The sequence below is a fragment of the Phoca vitulina genome, unplaced genomic scaffold, assembly GCF_004348235.1.
Source record: "Phoca vitulina isolate PV1807 unplaced genomic scaffold, GSC_HSeal_1.0 scaffold1, whole genome shotgun sequence".
NCBI lineage: Eukaryota > Metazoa > Chordata > Mammalia > Carnivora > Phocidae > Phoca > Phoca vitulina.
The window spans coordinates 56,223,923-56,244,543 of record NW_022589704.1 but is presented as its reverse complement, the minus strand read 5'-3'; the positions used below and the strand labels follow the sequence as shown (position 1 = coordinate 56,244,543).

General features: G+C 32.5%; 1 protein-coding gene across 2 annotated transcripts in view; it reads right to left on the bottom strand.

The window, feature by feature from the left end:
• Window positions 1–318: 318 nt before the first annotated feature.
• The window catches only part of LNPK (lunapark, ER junction formation factor), a 77,750-nt gene continuing 57,447 nt past the window's right edge, over window positions 319–20,621 (bottom strand). For both annotated transcript variants that reach the window (XM_032407638.1, XM_032407628.1), the window contains exons 9-13: window positions 19,631–19,843; window positions 11,185–11,290; window positions 9,661–9,731; window positions 8,704–8,874; window positions 319–1,332 (exon numbers count right to left, since the gene is read on the bottom strand). In XM_032407638.1, the coding sequence (XP_032263529.1) occupies window positions 1,097–1,332; window positions 8,704–8,874; window positions 9,661–9,731; window positions 11,185–11,290; window positions 19,631–19,843 (797 nt within the window). In that variant the 3' untranslated portion in view covers window positions 319–1,096. The remainder of the gene's footprint in view (window positions 1,333–8,703; window positions 8,875–9,660; window positions 9,732–11,184; window positions 11,291–19,630; window positions 19,844–20,621) is intronic.

Genomic DNA, 20,621 nt, shown 5'->3' with positions numbered 1-20,621 from the left:
ATATATTAAATCCAATGAACTACTACTAGTAACTAACTGCCTATTCTCAATACTTATTTGTCTCTCAAAATTAAAAATTACAAATGGCTTCAGGTTTTCCTGAATCAGAAAACCCTAATCTCTGATTAGAACCTCTAAATGTCACTATTTCTCTGAATTTGAAAAGCAATTAGTCTGAACCAAAGCATTATAACTTGCTCTCAGAAGAGTCTATAGATTAATTGAACTGTGAGCTCCTCCTACTAAGAGTTTTCAGGTGGCCAAGTCATCCACCAAGACACTGTCTGAAGAAGTCTAGATATTTAACAAAAAGAAACCGCTGCCAGATCACCTTTATTTTCCTTAACAAAATACATGCAAGAGCACAAAATTCACTTATATATCACCATTATTTTACAAGTATAAATAATGTTCAGAATTCAAGTACAGTCAAGTGCAGAGATACTTCCTATGTGTTAATATGTAAACATAAGCTAATTATATACATCATGTGCCTTTGGCCCAGCTGCAAAATAAGAAACATCAAAAAAGAAACACTGCACTTGACTGTTCAATTGCATTCTTACTGAGAATTCGTACCAATGCCTATATGGTTACAGTTATAACTTTCTTACCACTTAATGTAAATGCCTAAATAGACTTGCCCCCTGCAAATATCTCAAGAATTAAAATTCTATCCATTTTTGATGATGAATGATTAAAAATCTTAATTGAGTTTCATTCCTTAAAAGGAACACCATTAGAACTTACTCATAACCAAAGTTCTTCCTATGTCAAAATGGTATTATTTACAGGTCACACATAGAGAAAACAAGAATGCTATTTTGTTTACTTTTAGAGTAGAAGAAAACATCTAAAAGCCGGCTAAACAGCGTGGGTCTTTATACATTCCAAAGGTTCTTACTTTACTGCTATCACTTGCCTTTAATTTAACACTCAGGAGCTACAACTTTGACATATTCAAATAGCCAAGCAATCTAAATTCAAATGATATCAAGCATATCCTTAGGGGAAAAAAAAAAAGCACCACCTAGAAAGCAATAACTGACATCAACAAGACTACAAATATCCAGTTGAAGGCACATGGAAGCATTTACTACATGGCCATCAAAGATTCTCCACCGAGTTCAGGATTAGGAATAGAATCAGCTCTGGGGAGTGGCGATTTGGCTTCATTCATTGAGGCGTCCTCATTCACGGCCTCTTGCTTCTCCTCTGGTTCCTCTGTGCCAGATACTTTTTCAGTCCCTTGGTTTGTCTGCTCTGTATCTGATATTTTCTCATCTGTCTGCTCTGTACTGCTATCAAGAACATCTTGTTCTTCTACAGATTCTGAAAAGATAAAAGAGTAAAGACTTTAGGAATAGCCAAAGTTAAAACTGTTAAGATAAACAAAAGATAAAAGAAACAGGAGAATGGTCTAACATTACCCTTAAAATCTTTTAAAATATGTACTTAATTCCCTATTACATACAAGAATTGGTATGAATGAAGAAAAAAAAAATTGGGGGAAAACAAACCTATAAATACACTTTTGTCTAAAGCCCTATATTTGCCTAAAGTTTAGGAACTTTCATAATATTTAGGAACCTTCCTGAAGATGCATTTGTAAGTTAAATGTCCAAATATTTCAAACGAAGTCCCAACAGCCCGGCAAACAACTCCCAGATTACGTTTTCTGAAGGAGCAGTCTCCCTTGCACACAGACAACTCTGTAAACAATAAAGGTGTCCCTGTGTGTGTGTGTGCGTGCATGTGCAGGTCGTGCTGTTTCCCACACTGATTTACCTCTCTATTATCCAAACACTGGGATGGGCTGGATCCACCTTTTCCAAAGGCATGACAAGTCTCCTCCCATCCCTCTACAAGACAAGTTCTCAGGATTTAAATCTCTGGTCAGAATATGCTACATACCTAGAATACAAGGAAGAGAAAGGGAAGGGTGTTTTGTCCCTGTCTCCATAGTGGAAGCTAAGTGAGGGTCTTGGTTCCTATCTAAAAATTTACTCCCTTTAAATTCTCTTTTGAGTTTCATTAAGTTCAAATCCCTTAATAATAATAATTTTATTCAGTAAAGTCCCTTTAATTTTTTAAAGTTTAAAGAATGAAATGAGGGAGGGAATGTCAGAAGCAGAAAGCTTTGAGCCTCCTAATTTCCAAGTCAAAAATAAAAATCTAGCTTTTGTTTTTATAATAAATAGTAACAAACATCCTTCCTAGGATAAATATGGTTAAACCACATCAGCCAAACAAATAAGCAGATTTTACTATGCTTATGGAAGATCCCTTATGGTATACTACAAATGTTATTATAATTCAAAAAATCTGAAGGAAAAGCCAATCTACATTAGTAAAAAGTTCACATTTAGTTCCTTTACAGTATAGGTCAGAGTCTTGCTAAATAAATAAAATTAATTAATAGATTTGCAAAGAAATTATGTGCTATATGCACACATGGAAGTGGAGGTCTTACAAATTCATGCTTTTACCATAATCAGTTTTAATAAATACAAATTATCTAAATCTCCACACACTCATGCCAAGACTTTAAAAATACTAAAAGGTAATTATTACTTTAAACAGATATCTTAGACTCTAGTTTACAGAATTAATTACAACCTCCTTTGCTCTTTCATATATAAAATGAAAGGTCAAAATTCCAGTTAGGGACATCCAATTTAATGAGGTCTTACTATATAAAAATTCATATGATCACAAAAGGTAGTGAGGAATGTTCACAAATCCTACTTGTGTCAATTGTCACGAAAATGCTATTTTTATCTTAAAAAGAACTGAAAATGGCATTGACGTACCACTTGGAATCTTACAAAAATCAAGGTAGAAAAGCAGTAGGTCATTCAAGTTTTGTTATTTGAATGTTCCAGTGCACAAAGGAAAAGCAGAAAGTGCAAATGAAACTCTCTGGATATGTACAGATCATTTCTGCCACAAGGGCAAGCAAGTTCTTCAGTGCAAAGTTCAGGAGTTGCCAACCATTTGTAATTCTACCCTCCCAGAATTTATGCAGGGTAGAATTTTAAGAGTCATGGTTTTCCACAACTCTCTGGCCATTGAGCAATACTTACTTGCCAAGAACTTTACAATTTGTTATATTTTAGAAAGCCTTCTGAAACAAACCAACAAAGCCACACTAAATGAAAAGATAAGAAGCTCAGAATCTGGGACTCAATTCCCCAATAAGTGTGTTTAGGTGAACAGAGGCTCAGATAATTAGTCATATTCTGTCTGACCAACTGCCTCAGTACTGAACTTAAACAGGAGAAGTACTCAAGTTCATAATTTATCACATTAAAGCTCTGCGATGTAACTATTTTCAGAAACAGACACATCATTGGTCAAATCCAATTAAATTTTAAAAAAACTCTGGGGTCTAGAGGCAAATAATACAAAAAGAAGTACTATAATACTTAAATTTTTAAATGTATAAAGATGAATTCTAAGAAATACCATAGGCTATCATAATTAGAAAATGACATCATACCAAAGTTTGCTTGTCAATATTTTATTGTATTTCAAAGAATATACAGAAGACTAAAAACTGATGAAATGATGGGTAGGGCTTGAAATAATGAAAAAGCTTATTAATGACTACTTTTCTACCCCCAGGTTAATTTGTAGAAAAGTAATTTTAAGAGCAGTAATACTACATAAAAACTGGTATGTGTCACAATGCCTATAATGCAGACATCAGTCTAAATGACATAGATACTCGATTTTTGGATGCCAATGCCATTTTGTGAAACGTCATCCAAACAAGATTTAAATGAATTAGTTGTGCAAGATTAACAGAGAATTACATGTTTAAGAACTAAGCCACAGAACTTTATAATAAGATTATTAAATGTATTCCAAAAGTATTTAGTTTATTTCTATGGGAGAATATCATTTGCCTATTCTAATAAAAACAGCAAATTTTTTCTATGAAGTTATAGTTTAAAATAGCTTGGTGATATAAAATACATTATAGAAGATGTCAATATTTGGGCATAAAATACTAAAAAAGAAACCAGCCCTTGTGTTCACACTAATTAAACAGGCCTCTTCTCCCCTGTGCAACACCAGTTTAAGTCTAAAATTAAAACAAAGTTACCCGAATGACCTAATACCATCTGTAAGAAAATTTTTAAAATCAACTTTGGCATCCATAATGTCAAGAAAACAATATATCACAATGTGATAAAACAAAAATGACCTATGGAATTTGTTCCTTTCCCCACTCCTACCCCCTGCCCCTCTCCCCAGTGTTCTTGAGAGAGAAAGCTTTTTCTACCAAATTGTAACAATCGGCTTACGCTTGTTTGGGCAAAGCCTCAACTCAGACAACTCAAACTCATAAAGCTGAGTATTAACTGTATAATGAATTCCACTGCCTCATCTATAAACCACACACATGCAAAAACAGGTAAGAACATCACCGTACCTTTTGGTTTTTATTCTAGCTCTTAAATAATTTTCTAAGAAAATTAAAGAATAGCAAAACAAATTCATATATTTCCTTTCCACAGGGGGGAAAAAACATGATTCTATTTAGTTTATGCCTTTGAAAATCCTTCATATTTTGGTGAATTCATTTAGATTCTTACTTTTTATTCCTTTTTACAATAACAACAAAAATTTGTCTTGCTAACACATCAAACTTTTGCCTTGCTAACACATCAGTACCCAATGTATGTGTAGACTATAAAACTTACCCAAAGGAGAATTTGTTAAATTAAAATGGACAGTTTGTCTTTGAACTCACAGGTCTTAAGCAAAGCAGTTTTTACAAGACTTTCTGCCTTAAGGAAAATGGCCAACTTAAATTAAGGAACAAAGATACGAATCTCATCTCAAAACTTAACCCAATGGCTCAATGAATAAAATTAATTAAATAAAAACCACCTATGAGAAAATAGCTCATATTGAGCACACAGAATGCTATTTAATAATAATACTGTTATTTACCACTGGTGAACAAATCCATTAGATGAGTAAGAAATGTCATTATCAGGCAACAATATAAAATTACTAGGTGAAGGTGTTTTAGAAAAGAGAATCAAAAGGCCAAAAAATCTCTAGGTCTAAAACAAACAAGCAAAAAGATACTATAGGCATGTTTATATCCTGAGGAAGAAGTACATAATTAAATATCAATAAAGGTACAAGCTTTCTGGATCTGGTAAATACATAATTCAACAAAATTTACATTATCAAATAGTTCAGTTTCCTAGAGCATCATAACAAACAACAGTAAAAACAGAATTTTCTCTAGTTGAACATAACCTAACTGTAACAATATATTGCTTAAAAGAAAGAAAAAAGCAGAAATCAGATTACCAAAATAAATTTCACCTTATATAAATTTTACTTGCTATTTTTGATAGTATTTTTATTTTTTTATTCTTTCATTTTTATTTAAATTCAATTAGCCAATATATAGTACATCATTAGTTTCATCATTCGTTCAATAATTCATCATTTGCGGATAACACCCAGTGCTCATCACATCACTTGCCCTCCTTAATGCCCATCACCCAATTAATTACCCCATATTTTTGACAGTATTGATTAAATGCCATGAGTTTTATTATTAGAACATTATTTCCAGTTGAATAAAAGCTATCTTTTACTAAAATAATTACATAAGATCTAGACAAATACAACTGAGTAATTAAAACAATATTAACATTTTTTAAACATGCTAGCCTAAAATCACTCTACTGGTACACTAACAATGTAGAAACCTCTATTCTAATTATTTATCATAGTTAACAAAAAAGAATGCTACATATCAAATATTTTGGAAAGCACATCTTAGAAAAGCAAAACTGATAAACCACTTTAATGTGGTTTAGCAGAGATTCACTACTCATTTAGCCATAAAAGAAACCGAGTAACTTAAAAGTAGTTCATTACTTTGGCATACCATATCTAGTATGCTCTTACATAAAAAGGCAATCCCTAGTCCTAATTTCTTGTGTTTCTTTAATACAGTATTACCAAAGCATCTGGATACACAGTTCTAGAAGAAAATTCTAGGAATCCAAATGAGTAATTAATGGGAGAAATTTCTTCTAGGCCTCCTTCTTTGATGAAAACTCCAAGATTTCGTAAGTTGTTCTAAAGAGTGATCCAAAAATTTTTCAAAAGCCTTATGTTTCATCCTAAATGCAAAATCTTCCAGTAGCAGAATCAAGACAAAACTCAAAGTCTTGCATCATAGTTTTTTTTTAAAAGGTTGCTTCTAATGATTCAAGATTATTCATACAAATAGTTATAGAATATTTGTTGAAAGGAAAATTCATATGGAAGAAAGTTACACTTTGGTTCCCTCTGTGAATTCAATAACCTAATCTCTCCAGTTTCTGCTACTATCAAGGAGCTATTACACTACTTTAAAAAATATAAAAATTGGGTGCCTGGGTGGCTCAGTCGGTTAAGCGTCTGCCTTTGGCTCAGGTCATGATCCCAGGGTCCTGGGACTGAGCCCCACATCGGGCTCCCTACTCAGCAGGGATCTGCTTCTCCCTCTGCCCCTCCCCCTGTTTGTGTTTTCTCTCTCGCTCTTGTAAAAATAAATAAAATCTTAAAATATATATATATATATATATATAAAAATTAATGCAGAAAAGTTTTTTTTAGACCTAAAAGTTTTCACATCAAGAACGCAGAAATCAGAAATCTAAGCTCTCACTTACACTGGCTGTCAGCACAGAGAGATGATTGAGATGATATGGTCTTACTTATTAGTTCAATATAATCATGAAGGTATGCCACCAGCATTCAAAATAAATGCAGCTTCATCTTTCTCCAGAATACTTCCTAATCACTTGGAAATGGTAATTGTATATCATAGTGGTGAGACAGCAGTCTTGGAGAAAAGTTTCAATCTTCTGGAAAGCCAAAGAAGTAAAAGGTTCTCATAGCCATTTTGATGAATCCAAGGAGAAGTATGAAAAAGTTACTACTCCAAAGACTATCTTAACCAAATGGAATTGTTGCTTCAGTTTCTAGTGCTACAGAGTTGTTAGACCTTGCCTCAGGTTTTGTCTTCACCTATTAATATTACCTTATTAGGGCTGAGTTTGAGCCAGTTAGACTTCGTTCTGGAGATTTCAGATAGAAAATGAGACATCTAGGGTATTGTTCCTCCTAGATTTGATGAGAAGGAAAGGTATAGCTGGGTGTTGTTTGCTAACTATCCACCTCAACCTTAGCAGAAGATATTAAATAAAGCATGGGACTCATTATCAAGACTTTTATTTTGTTTGTTGTTCTCTTTCTTTTGTTTTTTTGTCCCAACTATTAGCTTTCAAATATTCACTTTAGCTTTCATAAGCAAGGTTACTCATGGAAAGGACTTCAATTTTTCCTCTAGGCATCTTCACTATGAAATTCTTTAGTTTTCTGTTTCAACAGGCTGCAATAGCAAGGCAGGTGATTGCATGTGACAGCATGCAGCTCAGAGCATGACTTAAGCAGAAGCAAAAATGTGATTATGTTTGGAGTTGATGTTGCAGCCTTGGAGAAGGTGAAGGTATTGATTCCATGTTGAAAGTATACAGGCTTCTTGTCATGATTATCTGTGTTCAAATTCATTTTGATATATGTTAGTAAGCCAAAAGCCAAGTCTAAATCAACACAAATATTTTAGGTTCACTCTTTAAGTTTAAAAAAAAAAAGGTTCTCAAATTTTCATACTAAACTTCTCATATCTGAAAATTCACTGTCTCATGTTATTCTCAGTTAAAGCGATTTTTTTACTACTCAGCACTTGTATAAGAAGAAATCAAATATATGTAAATGACAATTCTAAGAAATTAGAAGGATGAATACTGACTGCTAAATAAACTATGTGAACTAAACTTCTAATATGGATTTTTTTTTCTATATCAGGCATAGCACCAAAATACCATGGCCTGTGCCATAATTTTAGCATCCTCATCATTCAGAGCTGCTTAACAAACATCTCCCCATCTAATATTAATAAGAAATAGTTGGCAATTAATAGTCAGATCTTCCATCTCTTTTCCATTTTCTCATGAAACTTCCTCAAGAAATCCTAAAACAGAACTGCAAGATGAGTTCTAAAAACCAATGAATTCTGAAAAATTTTGTTTCTCTAAAATAAGGTTGTTTTACATCAAAGGCATCCATTAGCAATGTTAATCTTGCAGACCCCAAAAAACTGTTTCAAAGGAATACCAGTCCTATCAACATAGTTATCCAAAGAATGCAAGGATGACTTTCCAATTCCAAAGTTTCCTGCTTCTGGTAACCTTACCAATTCCAGTGGTAGGCAAAAACCTATTTTACCAATGTTAATTATAAACCTTATCAGAATTTTACCCTTATAAGTAGTTGCATAATTCTTATAACCTGCTTCACTTAAATAAACTGAAAAAATGATTCCATGAAAACATTACTGGTCAAATCTCCCAACAGTTACACGAAGATGTCACTCCATAAACAGTGTTTACCTAGCTGTTGCTAGATGCTGCTTAACACAGTATAACCTACATTTTAACACTGAAACACATCAGATCAATCACAGAGGCGGCTAGAGTTATCAGCGTAATAGCTGATACATGCGTGTTGCAAAATCTCATAAATTAATCCATTCTTATCTAAAAGTATTATGCTTTTATTGTTAAATAGCAAACATTATTAAGAGATAAAACTTTTTAATTAACATATTCATACCTTCACTGATCTGGTTCTCTGATGAAATCACACTTCCTGAGGGCAAGGGACCAACTGAACTTGAGCTTCCCACTGCCTGCCTCTTCTCAAAACTAAACTCTGGAAGTCTTGGAGCCTGAGGTCTAGTTTTTCTTGCAGGATTCAAGAAAAAACAGTAGGCACATCTAAAAGCTGCAGAGAATTAAAAAATAAATAAATAAAACCATAAACCAAAATAAATTCAAGGACTAATGAGATAATTCTCAAGATCACTTTTGCAAAGTAGTCAAAAAACCCTTCAAAAATTATTTATCCCTTGTGAAATTACTTCTGGCTTTAACAATATGGCAAGTGCTCTAACAAAAGCTAATTTTCAAGCATACTTTCTAATTATTATTAAAATTAGAATATTAATTTTAAAACAGAAAAGATCGTAAGTTACACAGCAGGTTATCTAATAGAAAAACAATCTATAACAATCTAAAATGTATTACAGAAATTACATTTCTACTCACTAGAATCATTAGGTATTTTAAAATCCAGAACCCTGCTCACTTGCCCAAGAAAATGTAGTATGCTGTATTTAAGAAGCATAATTAATTTAGTGCAATATTTTTTTAATAGTAGCTACACATGAGCATCTGAGGTGCTTTAAAAAAAAAAAAGCCTGTCCCCCTCCCCCCAGATCAATTAAAACAGACTCTTTGTAGGTGGGTCCTAGGCATGATAATCTTTAAAAGCTCTTCAGGTGATTCTGGTACACAGTGAAGTTTGAGAAAACTGACCTAGAAGTTGTACACTGTATGAGGAAAACAACTGCACTGTTTTTCCTGCTTTGCTCTGTGTTCTAAAATAAGAACAATATGCCTGAAAAATACATACAGGGCACCTACAACAAAGTGACATTACATAGGAATTGGCATAGAATGAAATATTTAAGAGTAAAATATTTAAATCTAACTGCCCAATAATTCTTACCAATGTATTCAAATTCTTCTTTCAAAGCCATGCCATTATGAGAAAAACACTGCTGACATATAAGGGCATACCTACACGAAAAGGAAAAATGAACATATCAGTTGCAAATGCAGACAAAGCCCATGGAAAGGCTACTTTAGCCAATGGCTAACTTATATTTTAGCATAGTGAAATATGTCATTAACAGTTTAGATGTTACTTAGTAAACAATGAACAATACTCTTTAAACATAACAGCCAAAATTTTAAGCCTTTTAAAATACAATTTATAGGCCAAATTAAAAACAAGTCATGAGTCAAATGAATATATCCTTACTAAGTTAACAGAAACATAGTCAATAACAGACCACTTAAATTTCAGTATTTTCTAACATATATTTCTGAGGATGACAGACCCCAAATCTGTGACTAGATAAGACTGGAAAAGATGGAACCCCTTAGAGATTCACAATGAACGTTATTAAAACCTCTGAGAAGTCTGTAATAAAGAAATGAATTTAATTTGTTTAGTCCAATCCAAAGGTTAACTTCATACTTCATGATTCCTATATCTATCCTAGTTATACATCTTCCTCATTTCCTCTTTATGTACTCTCTCTGTTCTCTGTGTATGTACTTAACAAATACTTGGCCCTATCAAACAACAACTTGTCTGTTTTGAATAATATATAATTTATTATATTAACATTAAATTCAGTCCTTTTATTAAAATGATAATATTAACCATAAACCTTGTGAAATATCTACTCTACCATCCTAAGTATTTTTTAAAAGTCTACACTACGACAGTTGCTCTGCTGACATCATCCCTGCCTTCCTAGGGTTATCATAAAAATCCAATAATAAGTGGAGAAGTATTTTGAGAACTAAAAGTGTCAAACATATGTAAATTGTCCTCATTGTTAAAATCATCACCATCACCAATTCCAGTACTGACATCTATAAAACTCCATTTCTTTTTTTCTTTTTTTTTAAAGATTTTATTTATTTATTTATTTGAAAGAGAGAGAGAGAGAGCAAGGGAGGGAACACAAGCAGGGGGAGTGGGAGAGGGAGAAGCAGGCTTCCCGCTGAGCAGGGAGCCCCATGTGGGGCTCGATCCCAGGACCCTAAGATTATGACCTGAGCCGAAGGCAGACACTTAATGCCTGAGCCACCCAGGCGCCCCTAAAACTCCATTTCTTACAACCTACCAAGTTTTCGCTATTTGTTTGCTCTTCAAGCTTAAAAGTTTCAATGAAATGATACAATTTCTCTAAAAATATCATATAACATTATTTTGTTTTCTCTATATATTGTTCTGTATTTTATCTAGATACTTCATCCAAATTTTTACTGAAAAACAAATGAATACATTATGTACTCTTTGCAGGGCTATAAAATATTCTATTATGTTCTAAAATCAGGAAGTAAGAGCCACAAAACTGTAGAACATCTACTGCATACACACACACACACATACACACACCCTGACCAATAAACTTTTTCCTCATTTTCATTTACCTACCACCTTAATAAACATTACCTGTTTTGTGGACCATCACCAACTAAATATTCAACAATTCTATCCAGAGCACCTCGTTCTCGGGGGAGAATGGGTCTTGCTAAAGGTGGACCCGGAGGATGAAGACCTAGTAAATAAATAAATAAATACATATGAAATATATATGTATAAAATACATTTAAATTTTAATTCAGTTACCAAGTACTACCCATGCTTGTCAGAATATTCGAAAGATTTTAACAAAACAAAAATACATCTCTTCAGAGCATTCACGTTTTCATTAAAAATATTACACTACAGGGGCACCTGGGTGGCTCAGTCATTAAGCATCTGCCTTTGGCTCAGGTCATGATCCCAGGGTCCTGGGATCGAGCCCCACATCGGGCTTCCTGCTCAGCAGAAGCCTGCTTCTCCCTCTCCCACTGCCCCACTGCTGTGTTCACTCTCTCGTTGTGTCTCTCTCTGTCAAATAAATAAATAAAATCTTTAAAAAAAATAAAAAAATAAAAATATTACACTACCAAAAAAATGTTAAATTATGTTCTATATCAAAACCATCAACATAATCTATTAAGAAATGAAACTATGTTGGGCTCTGTACAAACTAATTTTTTAAGTGCCCAGACTCTTATTAAAGAGGGCACTTGTTGTAAAGAGGTGTTGGGTGTTGTATGTAAGTGATGAATCACTGAATTCTACTGAATTGCACTGTATGTTAAGTAAACTTAAATTTAAAAAATAATTTAAAAATAAATAAAAAACTTAAAAAACATGTATATACATGTATGGATAGATATAACTAAATAGATTTTTGTAGGATTATACAAGTAATAAAATATTTTAAAAGAAAAATAAATAAATAAAATGCCCAGACTCTTAAAATCTTATGTAATAACAAATTAGGAGACTTCCATTTGGGGCAATAATAGAGTCACAGGGGTCAGATTTACCTTCCCACCTAAAATAACTAAAATACTGTGCAAAATATATGATGAAACATATATTTTAAAGACACTGGGTATCAGGCAATGTAGGATAAAGATCCCCGAGAGACCAAAAGTAAGTAAGATGAGTCCAACAACTGCCCCAGCTTATTGCCTGGAGAAAATCCCCAGGCAGCAGCCCAGGGAGGGTAAATCCAGCTGAAATGTATCAGTATTCCTGAGTTTGAGGAGATAAAGATGGAACTCTGGAGAGACCAAGGCAGCTTGGGTTCACAGGAAGAGGAATGCACAGAGCAGAACACCAAAGATCTACAGAGGATCCCCAAGACTGCTCAACATACTACTGACTGGTGCATGTGTATGATGAAACTATCTGAGTACACAGAAAAAAATGCCCCCAAATATTAAAGGTAACAGTGTTCACATGGGGCCAAACTATTGCATGTTCTCACCAGCCAGAGTGGAAAATGTCATAACACACAGGTTATTGGATTAAGTATTCAGAGGACCTTTGTATAAGGATATAAAAATATCCAGCATTCAGTAAGATAAAATTCATAATGCCTGATATCAGATCAAAAATTATAAGACTTCCAAATAACCTGGAAAATACAACCCATAATGAGAAAAATCAACCAAAAATGACCTAGAAATGACAGTTCATAGAATTAGTATACAAATATGTTAAAACACTTATTATGACCATATTCCATATGATTGAGAATCTAGAAGAAAGATTCAATGTGTGTAGTCAAAACATGGAAAAATTTCAAAAGACCCAGATTGAACTTCTACAGATGAAAACTATAAGGTCTAGAACGAAAAATCAGCAGATGGGATGAATAGCAGTTTGGACGCGGAGGGCACAGAAGTAAACCTGAAGATATAGCAATAGAAACCATACATAATGAAACACAAAGAGAAGCCTAAAAATTTTTTAAATAAACAAATTATCAGCAAGCTGTGGAACAAACACAAGCAGCCTAATGTACATATAACTGGAGTCCATAAGAAAGGAGAGAGAAAAGAAAACAATACTTCAAGAAATGATGCACAAAAATTTTCCAAATTTGATGTAATCTATAAACCCACAAATCCAAGAATATCAACAAACCCTAAGCACAAGAAACATAATTTTACACCAAGGCAGAGACAATCAAATTGCTTAAAACCAGTGATAAAGAGAAAATCATAGCACAGTCAGAAAAAGATACATCATATACAGAGAAACAGAGGTAAGAATGATAGATTTCTCATCAGAAAATAAGCAAGCCAAAAGACAGTGAAGCAATATTTTTGAAGAAAAACTATCAATTAGAATTCTGTATGAGTAAACACATCTTTTAAAAATGAAAATAAAATGAAGACTTTTTCAGACATACAAAACTGAAAGAATTCATCATTAGCAGAACTGCACTATAAAAATGTTAAAAGACAGAAAAATGACACCAGATAGAAAGAGGTAGTACAAAGGAAATAACTGAAATGGTTACCATGTGGATAAATATCCAAAACTCTTAAAAAATAATTGATAGCTTAAAGGAAAAATAATCATTTGTTGTAGGGTTTATAACATATATTGAAGTAGGGGCGCTTGGGTGGCTCAATCGTTAAGTGTCTGCCTTCGGCTGAGGTCATGATCCCGGGGTCCTGGGATCGAGCCCTGCATTGGGCTCCCTGCTTGGCGGGAGGCCTGCTTCTCCCTGTCCCACTCCCCCTGCTTGTGTTCCCTCTCTCGCTGTGTCTCTCTCTGTCAAATAAATAAATAAAATCTAAAAAAAAAAAAAAAGAATTAACATATATTGAAGTAAAATGTATGGCAACAGTAGCACAAAGGCCAGGAGAGGAGAAATGTAAGTATACTGTTGTTAGATTCTCAAACTATTTGTGAATTGGTATTATATCACTTGAAGATGAACTGTTGTAAGTTCAAGATATATACTGTAAACCCCAAAAGACCGACTAAAATAACATGAAAAAGCAATAGATAGTAAAGCAATGAAAAAAGATAAAATAATAAAGATAATTCAAAAGAAGGCAGAAAACAAGGAGAAAAGTAATAGAACAGAGGGAGAAGTAGAAAAAAAATAGCACAATAGAAGATTTAAACTCAAACCCAAATATATCAACCCTGTTAAATGTATGTAGCCTGAACATCCTCATTATGAGCCACGGATTGTCAGAATAAAAAAGCAAGAACCTGATATATGTTGCTTACCAAAAAGAAAAATAAAAAATAAATAAATACAAAGACACAAATAAGTTAAAAATAAATGAAAGAGGGACACCTGGGTGGCTCAGTTGATTAGGCGTCCAACTCTTGGTTTCAGCTCAGATCGTGATCTTGGGGTTGTGGGATCGAGACCCATGGTGGGCTCCACACTCAGTGTGGAGTCTGCTTGGGATTCCCTCTCTTCCTCTCCCTCTGCCCCTCCCCCCACTTGTGTTCTCTCTCTCTCTCTCTAAAATAAATAAATCCTTTAAAAATAATAAATAAATGATAGAAACATATATATAAATAGGCTAACACTAATCAAAAGAAATCTGGAGTAGCTGTATTAATATCAAACAGAGTAGACTTCAGAGCAAAGAATATTATCAGGGATAAAAAGGGTAATTTTATAATGACAAAGGAGTCACTTCATCAAGAGAACATAATAATCCTAAATATATATGTGCATCATAACAGAGTTTCAAAACACATAAAGCAAAAAACTAATAGAAACTACAAAAAGAAATAGACAAATACATATCTACTGTGTGTGTGTATGTTATATATATGCTTGTATGTGTATATATATATATATATATATACACATATATACATATATATGTATACACACACACAATACTATATACATATTTATACACAGGCACACACAATAGTACAGTTGGAGATTTCAACAGCTTCCTCTCAATAATTGACAGAATAAACACAGAAATCAGTAATGATATAGAAGACCTGAAAAATACTATGTGCTACCAAATTGTCCTAATTAACATTTATAGCCACTCTATCCAACAGGAACAGAATATATATTCAAGTGAATATAAAACATTTACCAAGACAGATGATATTCTGAGACATAAAACAAGCCTTAGTACATTTAAGAAAATTTAAACAATACAACATATGTTTTCTGACCATGACAGAATTAAATTAGAAATTGGCAACAGAAAGACAACAAGAAAATCTCCAAATATTTGGAGACTAACTAACATACATTTAAATAACCAAGGGTTCAAAGAAAAATCAAAATGGAAGTTAGAAAGTATTTTTAATTGAATGAAAATGAAAAAACAACATATCAAACTTATGATATGCAGCTAAAGCAGTAGGTAGAGGAAAATTTATAACACTAAAACATCTATAAAAGAGGGTAAATCTAAAATTCATGAATTCAGCTTCCACCTTAAGAAACTAAAAAGGAAGAGCAAATTAAACCCAAGATAAACAGAATAAAAAATAATGAAGAGTAAAAATTAATAAAATAGAAAATACAAAAATAATAGAGAAAATCTGGTTCTTTTGAGAATATCAAAACTGATAAACCTCTAGCCAGACTAATCAGGGGGAAAAAAGGAAGATACAAAATACTAGTATCAGGAATGAGAGAAATGGCATAAATCTATTGTTTACAAGCATATTATGAATAATTTTATGCCAATACAATCCTTTGAAAGACTACCAAATTACAAAAGCTCACTCAACAAGAAATAATTATTCAATATGTTAAAATTTTATAAAGAACTTTTATATCTATGTTCCTAAGAGATATTAGTCTGTAGATTTTGTTCAATTGAATTTTTAGTTTAAAACAAAAAAAAAAACTTCCACAAAGAAAACAGCAGACCCAGATGCTTAAACCTATAAATTCTACCAAACATTTAAGGAAGAAATAATATAAATTCTACACAAAACTGTCTGTAAAATTTAAGATGAGAGAATACTTTCTTACACCTCTGATACCCAAACCTGACAAAGACATTACAAGAAAAAAAAAAAAATACTACAGACCAATATCCCTAAGAACATTGATGTAAACATTTTTAACAAACTTTTAGCAAATCAAACCCAACAATATATATAAAAAATAAAACACCATGACTAAGTCAGATTTATCCCAGGAAAGCAAGGTAGTCCAACATTTAAAAAATCAATGTATTTCACTACATTAACAGATGTTAAAACAAAACTAAAACCCCACATAAGCATCTGAGTAGATGCATAAAAAAAACATTTGATAAAATCCATCATCCATTACTGATAAAAATCTTCAGCTAACTAGAAATTGAAGGGTACTTCCTCAACCTGATAAACAACAACAACAAACCCTACAGCTAACACCATGCTGAAAGGTGAAAAGGTAACTGCTTTCCTCCTAAGATCAGCAATAAGGAAGAAGGTCTGCTTTTCCACTTCTTCTTCTTCTTTTTTTTAAAGATTTTATTTGTAAGTAATCTCTACATTCAATGTGGGGCTTGAACTCACAACCGCAAGATCAAGAGTTGCAAGCTCCACCAACTGAACCAGTCAGGCTCCCCTGCTTTTGCCACTTCTATTCAACATTGTACCAAAGGTTCTAGTTTGTGTAATAAGCAAGAATGAGAAATAAAAGGAACACAGATTAGAAAAAAAGAAGAATTATCTTTATTCACAATGTGATAGTCTATGGAAAATACTATAGAATCTATTAAAAAACTAATAAAACTAATAGGTTTAGCAAGATTATAGAAGACCAATATATAAAAATCAATTGTATTTCTATATATATTAGCAATGAATAACTGGAGATAGTAAAGCAAAGCCATTTTCAATAGGCTCAAAAATTGGAGATAATTACATACACATTTAACCAAGAAAATATATAAAACTTATATACTGCACACTATAAAACACTGCTGAGAAAAACTGAAGATCTAAATAAATAGAAATATACTGTGTTCATGTAATAAACTAGGCAATATCAGAAGAGATAAATGGAGAGTGGAGAGTGGAAGAATAACCTAGTTTGATTTAATGATTTACATCATTTAAAAACATTAACAACAAAAATAAAGAGTTATGAATTGTAACCACAATCTTTGAAAACTGAAAAAGAACTATTTGTAGGAGATACTCTGAACTGAGAGACAACACAGAAGGCAGCACTGAGAAGAAAGTGAGAGAATAAAATAAGTAAGTTGATGTTTGCCTGCAAGGCAGGATGAACATACAAATAAGACGGGCAGCAATGAAGGTTGACAGGGAGACCTCATAGAAGACTGCAACAAAATGAGGCCTTGTTGGATTAAGCCTTACAATATAAGGATACAAGGTTTTCAAAACGATTGTTGACAAAACTTTAAAGTACTCAAGAATGGTTTTAGAGTAGCAATACTATATTAATATTTTAAAGGCTAATAAAGAGATTTGCTTTGTAAATAACCACAAACCTAAAGGTTGTTACCATCTAAAAAAGGGCAAATGATGTCAAAATTGTAGCGATTAACAAATGAAATTCAGGTTCTAGAATAAGTTCTTTGTATAACAAATCAAGAACATTTTTCAGATTTCATCAGATAAGTTATTGGTTTACTTGTATTAACAACATTCAATCATTTATGATCAAAAAGTAAATCTGAATGCACACATTGTCATTCCTCATTATCAAATTTTCAACTTGAATAAGTACGCCAAATTATATCTTGAAAATATTTAAGTCAAATTAACTTTTGCTGGAATATTTTACTTCTATATGTTTAAAATGAAAATGTCCATAAAGGAATCTGGATACATAAAACAACAGATTTCATAAAAATATCTTAAATGCTGTGCATACTAATAACTTCTAAAATAACACATCTTCATATTTATGCTATTACAGATAACAGTAATTAATACAAATATCAAGAGCAATCATTGTAGGAATACTGGTCATTTTTACACAGCTTGGCAAATTATCAAGTACCTGCTGGTTATTAATTTTCAAACATATGGGAGCCCTGTGGTAATACACATTAAATTGATTCTCTTCCACAAATATGGCATAATGAAAAAATGAATTATTAATCTTGTCTGTAAGAAATCATTTAACTCATTCATATTTTTGGCAATGCACAACTTAGTCTTCTACATGGAAAACAAATTAAAAACTTCAGTAAAATATGTTTTATTTACATGATCATGAAATTTAGGCCACTGTTCCCTCTATAACCCTATTCTTATATGTGCAGTAGTTTTTATTACTTTATACAAATTGCTAAACTTTTATTTCCTTAAAACTTAGATACACAAATGTATATAATTCATGCATTCTCACACACAAAAAAAGTTCTTCCATTAAACTACTAAGAACTTTACAAATCATGGGTATCTCAAATCAATCAAATAACAACAGAAAGATAAATAATTTTCAACTTAATTTTTCTCAATTTCACAAAATACATGGCTGCCTTAAGTGACATCATTATATGTCAAGTTTAGAAGTATTTTTCAATAACTACTTTAAAAGTTATGATTTATATATATTTCATCTGTAGCCAGCTTTAATTTGTTTATAAATTAACAGTTTTCTAGTTTTCTAAAATCTTATGCTCCTTTTCTTTGAAGGAAAAGCAGGAAAAAAAAACTACTGTCATAGTAACATTTAGATTGCTTTTATTATGTAAGTGCCCTGAATACCTGATATCAACTACCGGCTAGCCTCAAAATCATTATAAATTATATGTTAGTAATTAGTCATGAAATACCAAAGTAATTTAAATTAGAATTAAATATCTTAAAATAAGATAAATAATTTACTATCATATTCAAGAATCTGACATGGAAATTTATATAAAATAATGTGATCTGCTGAAGCAGTAGACTTCCATGTCCCATCACACTCCAAAAGAAAGCTGCAGGGTAATTTAATCTACTACACTCCAAAAATGGGATCTTCCCTTAGAGATCTACCACACTGAAAAAAGAGAATCCAAAGAAATGAAATAGAAAAGGCAGTTGTTAATTTAATAGAACTTTATGCTAAAGTATCTGTCAGAAAATACTAAGGTTCAACCGCTAAATAAAAGAAAAACCTACCAGCCCATATTAACAATAATAGTATTGTATACAATGCAGAAATAGTCTTCCTGGAATATGTTGTCATGTTTAAAAATATATGTGAAGAGTTTAGCAAAAAGCATGAATATATTCCAAAAGTGTTCTCTTCTATCCCCATTTTATATAAATCTGGAGTCATTCTAAAGCTGAATATAAAAAGATATGCTATACCGTTGACTACAGAATACCACAAAGTTTTATTGCCATTTAAACAAAGAAGCCATAACAGTTAAATGAGCTCAAGAAATAGGTTTCAGTATCACAAGGTGCCAGCTGTAAAGAGTTATGGCTAATTGAATATGGAACTCCTGCTTAATCAGATAACTGCTCTGCTATTTCCAAATGAAATGCCATTTCCATACTGCCTGAAAATGGCCCATTTTATTGGTAACCAGAGAAAACAATATAAACTGTAAATAACATTAAGTGCTCTGTTTACCCATTCCAGGCACTGAAGTAGCAGGGGATCCAAGACGTCTTGGTAACACATTTGATGACAGGGCTGGAGTAACAGTTCTTTCTGGGGGTCCACCAGGGGCTGAACTGTCCTTTGGTGGTCCAGGAGATACTGGAACTTGTGGAGGAGGGCCCTGGCTAGAGCTTGTGGGTGTTGGAGAAAGGTTTCTCTGAGCTGCAGTTCGCTGACGAATCTCTGAGAATAAGAATTAAAAAGTGCATTTTTTATTTAATATCCATATTAGCCAATACCACAAAATGATTCACGTTTAATAAAGTTTTGTAGCACCAGAAAGCATCTGTAGGGTCAAAACTTCTTGTAATAAGAAGTTTATAAGACGTAACATTGAAAACTGACTATAACAGAGTACTCCATTTCTGACCCTACACTTCCAACTGGATATATTTACACAAAAGTCTTGATCTATCTAGAGATACCACTTTTCAAAATAAATTCAAATAAAATAAAATCATAACCCAATTATGTGTCATGTCTTTTCACAGTAATCCTTCCTAATTTATGATAAAGGAAAGTAAGTTCATCAGAATTTGTGAAAACTCTGATGAAAATGGCAGATTTGTTTCTTCAAGAAAAATGTTAATTCTAAGAAATGAGTGAATAAGTATATTCTGGAATTATCAAATAATTTATGAGGTATTTAATCTAAGTAGTCATAGAAATGCTGAAAAAGTAGTCTTTACTATTAGGTACTATTCCCAATCTCCTTTATACTATTACTGTCTTTTTGGTAATTTTTTTTTTTTGCCAATACATTCAATAAAGGAAAACTTCCACTCTACATAAGCAGTATCATCATAAATAAGTCTTATCTTTTAGTTGCAGAAATTACAAGATTTTGTAAATGTGCCTGGTAAATGTGCCAAATCCAGGCTCCCGCTCCTTTTAGTAGTTTTATTAAAACACGGCAACACTCTTTTGTTTACATATTGTCTACAGCTGCTTTAGAAGAGCT